The 9237-nt window shown below is 37.3% G+C and overlaps 1 protein-coding gene across 1 annotated transcript in view; it reads left to right on the forward strand.

Annotated features, from left to right (window-relative positions):
- Positions 1 to 9138: 9138 nt before the first annotated feature.
- LOC138009927 (uncharacterized) overlaps positions 9139 to 9237 on the forward strand; it is a 5895-nt gene continuing 5796 nt past the window's right edge. The window contains exon 1 of the mRNA XM_068856911.1: positions 9139 to 9164. Within this exon, the coding sequence (XP_068713012.1) occupies positions 9139 to 9164 (26 nt within the window). The remainder of the gene's footprint in view (positions 9165 to 9237) is intronic.

Raw genomic sequence — 9237 nt, forward strand, 5'->3', positions numbered from 1 at the left:
CCGCGCCACCTCTATGTTGTGTATCTGTGTCTGAGGCAAATCTGGTTCACTGCATTTATCTCATGTGCAAACACTCTCAAGATACACTAGTCACTACCTTAAAAATTTCAAGAACTCTCATTTAACAGAACCAAAACATCATTCTTAGTTATATCGAGTGATCACGAAGGCATGCTTGATAATATATGCTAAAATGAGTCAACAATGAAGTTCCAGTTTATTACTTTATTGGAAAATTCTGTCCTTGATCTATGGTAACTCCATCAAGTCTAGCCATAGTAATTATTCATTGGTTCATCATTTATGCTACCAGCGAATTATTCAAAAGTGATGTTGATGTTCTTAGGAAAGCTATACAATGGTGAGGAATGATATGGTCACTGCCATCAGACTTGTAGGTTCTACTAGAATGAAATTTTGTGAATGAGTTCTATTTGGGGAGGTAAAAATTTCACTTGACCATTTGTAGATGTAAATTACACCCACATTATGCACCATTAAAATAGTGCATTTAATGTGGGATGTCTGGAAATACATAAACCAGGGCTCGTCTTCTGTGCAATGTTTAAATTTAAAAGGGCAATTAAAGGCAAAGCAGACTTTGTGATAGAACTCTGACACAATATTAACTACCCCGTACTTATTAATTTTGATGTGAGCTTTTCATGTTCATTTTAATATATTCATTGCTCACTTTGTGGTAAGTTACTATCTTACTGCAGAGAATAATGTAAAGTTATCTCAATCAGGATGAAAATGTACGAAATGTGCATCCATTGATCTTAAATGTTGTTAGTCTGTTAATTAACCCATGCCATTGACTCCTGGGGGTTCCCTATTGATGAGTAAAATACTAAGTTTGGCCGGTTTAGGGGTGAAAGGGATAATATAGTACATCAATAATACCGGTATTACCGTATAAGAAATTAAGCCAGTATTTAATAACTAATGTGTCCCAATAAAATTTAATGTTGATGCCAACATTGTTAAGCAATAATATACATTGAGTCAGGATGATGGAGCATCACACACCATTGTGTGTTCATTAAATTTATTTTTACGTCATTCTTGGTGTATAGCAACTTATCGTAACTGCAAAAAACGCGCAGAACAAATTGAAGAGAAGGTATACCTGAATATTATGGCTGTTTTGTGTGTCAAAAAAATTAATTGACCTGTGTTTTGTTTATTTTTGCTGCCATTCCTTGCACACAGTCACATGTCCCATAAAACTTGAATGTGCAGACAAAGGTAAAAGAATTCACTGTACAAAGTTTAAAGAATTGTTACATTTTTATGTTTATTAATAACTTCTTTCTTTCTAACTTAATTTGTCAATACACACTAAAGAAAAAAATGGTAGTAGCTGGATAAATATATGGATAAAATATGAATGGGATTCCCAAGGGGGAAAGGTGCAAAGGGGACACACAGGCCCGTGTGAGGCACATACAAAAGGGAATGAAAATTTTAAAATATACATTATTTACAATTTTAATGTATAATTACTTATCATGTAAATCATTATGTATAAAATTAATATAATGAACAATTATTACTTATCATGTAAATTTTAATGTACAGTTTGTAAATATCTTTAAAGTCACAATTATTATGGTTTCCCTCAAATTTAATTAACAAATTTGTCAAATCGAAAAGTGCAGAACTAACAGAACTTTTTTTTATGTAATTCAGTACAATTTTTAATAGCTGGGAATAGCTGATATTTATTGCAATAAAAGCAAGAGTCTTATTTGCAGTATATTGCATTTAATAATGTCATTGAATCTTGATAATTTGGCCCCGAGTTGAATCATCGCATCTCAAAGTGCCAAGTTTCGTTGGAAATTAGTTTACTTTCATAGAGCATTTTCGTGCGCCCTGCCACTTTTGAAGGAAAACTTTCAAAGCAGTTCGATTCGTCACAAATATGTACTTTCCATACTAATGGCGATCGCTGGACCAAGACATATTTGCAGAGATTTGACCGAAAGTAACGTGAACACTGACACCATTGTCTGATTTGGGGAAAGAAAATTTCAGTTGCGCGTCAAACATACACGGTTTTATTTCACATTTCAAGAGGAAACAAGACGAAAAAATGTTCAGAAGGTGTGAAAATCATAAATTAACTATACAGAGACTTTCCATGCCTTAGTCCAGAGAAAATAAGACTTGATAGTGGAAAAAAAACAAGCACTGTTTCTTTGACAAGGAAAAGCACTTTAGCACAAGAAGGAGTCGAAAACGTCGGGGTTCAGTATTCGCTGTGCCACTTTTACCGGAAATATCTCTTGTCAAACCTTATCTTTGTCTCACAAACTTTCACCCGTTGACGGCTTTTTGTGGACCAAGGTCAGAGACAAAAGTCCTGTACTGTTAACGAAAGAGTTCAGTTTAAACACAAAAAGCTATAAACCGATTGACATTTTGCAAAGTCACTCTTTCCTCCGTCTTCGCTTCAAAGAGAGATCAAACGAGATTCTTCTATCATGCTTTTCTGTTACCAACCTTGACTCCATTTATGGATAAATTGTAAGCTGTGAGATCCTTTGAACGGATTACCAGCTCATTAACCAGTGACGCGCCACAAGCAAATCCCGTCAAACTGGCAAATTTGTTTTGCATTCACTTCAAGCGCGGGTATCCTCGTGAAAAAACCACAACAGAAAATCTTAATGCCGGTTTCACTTACTTTAATACTCGACAATAGCCATTATTGTGATTTGCACATTAAATCATGACCATACCCGTTGCAAATAAGACAAAATTTTTCCGATTCTTTGATAAGCCTGAGCACACCGCAGCATTCTAAAACTGCCGATCTAAGCATGTTTCGTTTCATCCGAAATAAAGGACTTTCCCATGTAGAAGTATTTGCCGAGGTATTTCTATCTTTTGTCCATCTTCTTCCAGTATTTGTACCACAAGCGCATGGATAGCATTGAAAGTGAATGCAATGAAATCTACAGCTAGCGACAGCGTCGACATCTTTTCTTCTCGCGTTCTAAGACTGTCTCGAAGGTTTTCAACCAATCACAATGCAAATAAAAATGAATTTGCCATTGATATTGCGCATGCGTGACATTAGTCTCCTTTGTTGTTCCATACTCTTATCCAAAAACAGGTATTGACCAATGAGAGTGTGCGTACTATCCTAATTATTTTATAATTAACAAATTGATGTCAGTTTTTCATGCGTCTGTCTTGTTATTGATCATGAATTTTGTCATAACATTGTCAAAGTAGCTGTAATACTTAGGTTAGGTAATCCAAGGAAATTGTGACTTTGTCCAAATAAAGATATAACCCTAACCTGCTGCAGGTGATTCTTCCTGGGAGTTTGATAAAAGTTTTGACAAAAAAAAAATGATGATGGCGACTGATCTGCAATCTAGGAGCGTATATTTGGTTGTCCTAGAATTCAGCTCGTTTATTGTCTTGAACCTTCTGTCCCTTATGGGAAACACCTTGGTTTGCATGTTAGTATACAGAAAAACACGATTGCGTACAACAACGAATCTTTACATCACCGCCCTGGCAATAAGCGATTTACTGTCGGCTGTGTTTGTAATGCCGTTGTCGATTGGCGTCCTTACAAGCGGTCGCTGGATTTTTGGCGAAGTTAGCTGTAGCTTTCATTCCTTCTTTGCTTTGTTTGCCATCTACGTTTCACCAGTAACAATGGAGCTAACAGCTATTCAGCGTTGTCGATTGGCGTCCTTGTAAGCGGCAGCTGGATAAGTTGGCTGTAGCTTTCATTCCTTCCTCGCTGTGTTTGCCGTCTACGTTTCACCAGTAACAATGGGGCTAACAGCGCTCAGTCGTTATGTGCAAATATCAGAAGTTCTTTTCTAGGAAAAAGTCACTGGCACTTTTAGCGTCTATTTGGGTTTTTGTTGCCTGTTTCATTGGCCTCCCCATCATAGCTGGTGTTCAAAAAAGCACTTTTGTCCCTGGATATGCCACTTGTTCCGTTGGTCATCTCAGCGAAACTGGAACACTGATACACTATGGCATCGTCATCCCATTGTTCCTTTTAACACCTTTAACAATCACCGTGTTCACCTACGTAAAAGTTGCGAAAAAGATGCAACAGCACAAAATCGAAACGTCGTCCTTGAGACAAACCTCACCAATCATTAGTGCCGAAGAGATAAGAATTAGTAAATCTCTTTTCATAGTTGTTTTCGCTTTCATGATCTGTTGGATTCCTCCTTGGATCATTGTCCTTGTAATGCGCTTACAGTTGGTTCCAAAGATCCCGCGAAACGTACTGCTGTTACGTGCGTTTTTGCTTTACATATCCAATACAATCAATCCATTTCTTTACGGTGGTTTGAACCCTTGTTTCAGACGAGAATTCCGGAAGATTGTTTGCAAGGGAAGGAGGAATGTTAGGGATCGCATAAATAAAATAACACCTCAGCCAGATACGAATGACGTCATTCAAGAAGACAAAGGCCATTCCTCGATTGATTAATTTAACCATCCAAGAAATTAATCATGATAAAAAAGGACAGTAATTCATGACTGAGGTTTCTGCGCAGTTTTATGTTCATATGGCTTAATTCGACGATTTTAGGTCGCATTATCGCTAACATTTTATTTTGCGGCAACACGTAGCTGCCGATGCACGACGGCCTCTGCTCGTACTGAGCATTTAGATCAATTATGATAAAGTTTGCATCGAAGTTGAACTCTGAATGAAAAAGGGAAAAAACATTAAGTCCGTTTCATCCATGAAAGGAAGACAGAATTGCACAACAGAAATTTTAGTCGCTTGTAAATATCACCGGGCGGACACATTAACAGACATTAACTTTAGTCAAATAGTGCTTTCTTAACATTAGATGTACAATGATATATTTTGTCTTGAACGTGTGCTTTGAGCAGCTGGTGATGAAATGTAATCTGTTTGATTTCGCAGAGGGCGATTTGATGAGTTTTAATTCGAGGCTTTGAAATGTTTAGTTTCTTTCCATATTCTAATTCTATATTAGACAAGAAGTATGATAATGTGCCAAACTGAACGGCTGTCGTGTCATGCATTAATTATCCCTATCATTCCTAAATGGATCAGTATTGTAGGACCTGTGTCATACTGAAGTTTAGATAAATTAAATAGTCTCTCGATTATTCCTTTCTCGTTCTAAATATAAAAATGTGAAATACTCTATCCTTTCCTGTAACAAGGCGCTGTGCCTTTCCTTTCATCTTCTTCCGTTTCGTTCATCTACATCTCTTCCCATTTCCTTATTCAGTGGGTGATTTTCTCTCAAACTTTGCACATGTCCTCTCCCTTACAGCGTTTCCATGTGTGGTCTCTCGTAATCTTCCTTCTCTGACTCATTTTTGTCAGTTCCTATTTTTCATCTTCAGCATCTTGAAATGGGCATGCATCCTATCGGGTGTAAGGACCTCATATTCCTGTTCCTTAATTTTCACGTAATCCAGAGGCCCTTTGTCAGTGGAGGTTGCTCTCATTGTCCATGACAATGCCTTCCAAGTCTTCATTGGAAAGGTGTGACCATTCAAGGGTTTTCTAAAATAATAATAATAATAATAATAATAATAATAATAATAATAATAATAATAATAATAATAATAATGCACAGCGCACATTCATACGTTTTCACATGCACTAATACGACTACCAACAAAATTGATAATACAGTACAACCCCGGTAACTCAAACTCGGATAACTCGAATTCCCCCTCTAACTCGAGCTAAGTCCCATTTTATCTGGATTTGACCCCACTTTTCAGTCGTTTTAACTTGTTTAACTAAAGTCCCTAGGTAACTCGAACTAAATTTTGTTTCCCTTGATCAAAATTTACCCCGATATCTCGAATTCTGGTTCCTGTAACTCAATTTCGGAGAAATCCACACGAACTTTCTCAGGACTGTAAATTGCATCGTTCTTCATTCTCCGTAAAGTACAATCTTGCGGTCTTGAAATAATAATCTTTACATTTACTTTACTTTCGCTACATTTGCTCGCACATTCTCAAAACTTGAGCCTACGATATGGTCACGTGATACTGGTCACATTGTCATATATGGAGGGGTGGACGTTCCTATACACCTTTTTTCAAAATGGCTGCCATTTAGACATTCTTTTGTTTTTATTCAAATTAGACCTTGATGCCTCGTTCGAGGCAAAATATTCTTTTGAATTTTAGGCTTAAGAACGAGGCATCCAGGGCTAATTTGAATAAAAACTAAAGAATATTTAAATTGCAGCCATTTTGGAAAAAGGTGTATGGTTGCACGGTCGTACGTTGACGAAAACCAAATTTTCTCGCATAGATGAGTTACCATGTTTTCTTACCAATGGTGCTCCGTTATCAATAATGAAAAATATTGAGAGATTAATGTTAAAACCATTAACTACTAGAAAATCTAATGCAAGTAATAATAGCAAAACATGCTAACCTTTTTCTTCTTGACCAGCTTATGCGACTTTATTTCCCTCTGTTTGCGGGGTAATGAGTTTCACAACTTGGGCGCTGCAGCAAGGAAAGCTCTGTCACCAAGCCGAGTAGCCAAAGTCTTTTTATTCGGCGTTTGCAGTAATAACCGTTGTTCAATCCAACACTATACTCGGATTTAGGCGTCATATGTACTTGGGGCCGAGTCCACGATGAATTGCTTTGAATGCAAGTAGAATTATCCTAATTCGATTTGGAACTTGATGGGAAGCCAGTCTTGTTCATATTAACATGGGGTGATATGGTAGACCATACAATAGTGCGTCGCTGTCATCTAGCCAGCTTGAAATAAGAGGATGGTTGAGCGTTTCTACTGTGTCTTGACTAAGATATTTCCTGATAAGTGATAGATTATATAGATTACATTAAACAATATGCAAATTAGCAGTTTATGCAGAATAGACGGAGCCGATGCAGATTTACAGTCTGAGCAGATTTTAAGCCTTCTCAAGGCGCAGTTTTCCAAATCGACACTGAGCTCGTACCTGATTACTTACATTTCTGGACATAAGTTTCTCTTCAAAAAAAATAAATTTTGCTAAAAATTTTCTTGGTTTTCTGTCAAATTTTAGGAACTTGAGCAATTACAAACGAAGTTTGAGGTAGAGGTATAGAAGACAGCAGAGTTGACGCAACGACGTCGGGGTGGGTGTTATATGAACATTACTGATGCCTGGTTGAAATTTCATCATTCCAATATGTTCCAAAATATTATTGGTTTTATTATATATCTTCATCCTGGAAATATTCAAAATATTCGAAAATGTCATGATTTTTAAATCAAAACCGTAAATATCTCTGGATTGAAAGAAGAAACGCGTTTGAAATGACAACTGCACTTTTTTATCAAGTCGGTCAAAAATGTTAAGAATTAAGGTTTTACAGGAAACCCCGAACCGCCCAGGATGGTATACTCGAGAAATAATGTGGTTTTAAACGACGTTAGAAGAATTCATCTTATTTCTATCATATTTTTCCAGCGCAGAAATAACTAAAATTTAGTTGTGAAACCAGATACGGAAAATTAAAAACGTCAAAGCAGAACATTTGTCAATTTATTTCCATATGATGACCGAAAGGAAAAAGGTCGAGAAGACAGCTTTTTGTCTGTTTTGGAGGAAAGTAACGGGATAGCTCAAGAATTTTGCTTTTTTGGTTTTTTGGTGTGTTGTTTTTGTTGCACAAGCATTATAAGACAGCGACTATTAAACAATGAGTACCTTCTGAGATAAAATTGAGCCACTTATATTTTCTTTTTTTTCCAGGGTTTAGCTGTTTACTATTTAAGGATTCTTGAAATGCCATGAAGGCCACCAAAGCCTTCCAATATCTGGTCGCGTTCCTCTCTTTGTTATACACATTGAAAGCGCAAAACATAGAGGTGATAGAAACGTTGATGGAAGCTTACAGCACCAAGGAAGTAGATCAGCCAACGGAATACTTCAGCGAAAACGGAAAGGAAATGTTTGAACAGGTCTCCATGTTGGATGCCATGGCGCTCGCAAAACGAGGCAAACCTCTGAAAGCGAGTCAACAGCTGACGTCACTTGCACTTGGTAGCATCCTTGATGGCCTTCCCATTGACTATCGCGCAGCAGGTGGTCTTTTAAAACTCATGCAAGCCGATAGGTCGTACTTCAAAGACACAATGATGGACGTGCAGGCCAACATGAAGTTGGTCTCTGGTAATGTTGCTTAAAAGCTAATGGCTTTCAAGGCGGCTGGTTCGAAGACCGAGAAAGCGAAACATAGAGTACAGAACGAGATTAAAAACCCCGTCGCTGCCCAAGGTATTAGAGAGCTAATTCACTACTTGCACAATCTTATAAGGCACCTCTATTTCCCCCCAAAACGTTTGTATAACCATTGTTTGCAATTTCTCCTGGGACATTTTCAAGAGAAGTCGAACACAATGCCTATGCAGATTTTTTTATTTTATTTTTTCATTTTTTTTTTTTTTTTTTTTTTTTGGGGGGGGGGGGGGTAAAAGAGATGTATTATGGGATTTGTGCAAGGTATTAAGGGAAAACGGTTTCAACTCATCATTAACATTTGATTCAGAAAAAGTCACGGTAGGCCTTGTATTCAGTCCCAGACTGTAGCCGCCTTTGTTACTAAAGAGAAGGACATCATGCGTCATTGAGAAACCAATTAGTGCGCACGCTTATACCCAACTATGTTTAAAGAGAGAGTCAAACTGCTTCAGCTTTACAAAAGAAATGTTAAATGGTTGTTGAAGCAAAGTTTAAATGCTTTTAAACACCTCCAACATCGATTCAAAATCAATTCAACATCGATTCAACATCGATGTCATTTCAAAACGGTGGAAAGGGGGGAGTAAATTGTTTCACCATCGCTGTTCAACAAAATCGAATGGATGTTGAAACAAATGTTGAAGCCGATTTCCCGGGCCTTAAAGGCTACGGCATCGTTGTGGCATCTCAACTAGATTACTCCAACGCAAGTTCATCAAGTTTAACATGATTAGTTCGATTTATTTTGCACTATTTACAACTACTAAGCAGTTGACTAAAAGCATGGTAAGCAGGAAGAAATACAACAAAAACTACCTTTTATACGGTTTGTTGAAGCCTGTGAAAATGGCTTCGACGTCCTTTCGATTTTGTTAAACGATGTTAAACGATGTCGACAGTTGGAGTTTGCAAACGGTTTTTTACACGCTTTGAAACTCATTTAACATCGATTCAACTCCATTTCAACATGTTTCAACTCAGTTAAAAG

Source organism: Montipora foliosa, chromosome 7, assembly GCF_036669935.1.
Source record: "Montipora foliosa isolate CH-2021 chromosome 7, ASM3666993v2, whole genome shotgun sequence".
NCBI lineage: Eukaryota > Metazoa > Cnidaria > Anthozoa > Scleractinia > Acroporidae > Montipora > Montipora foliosa.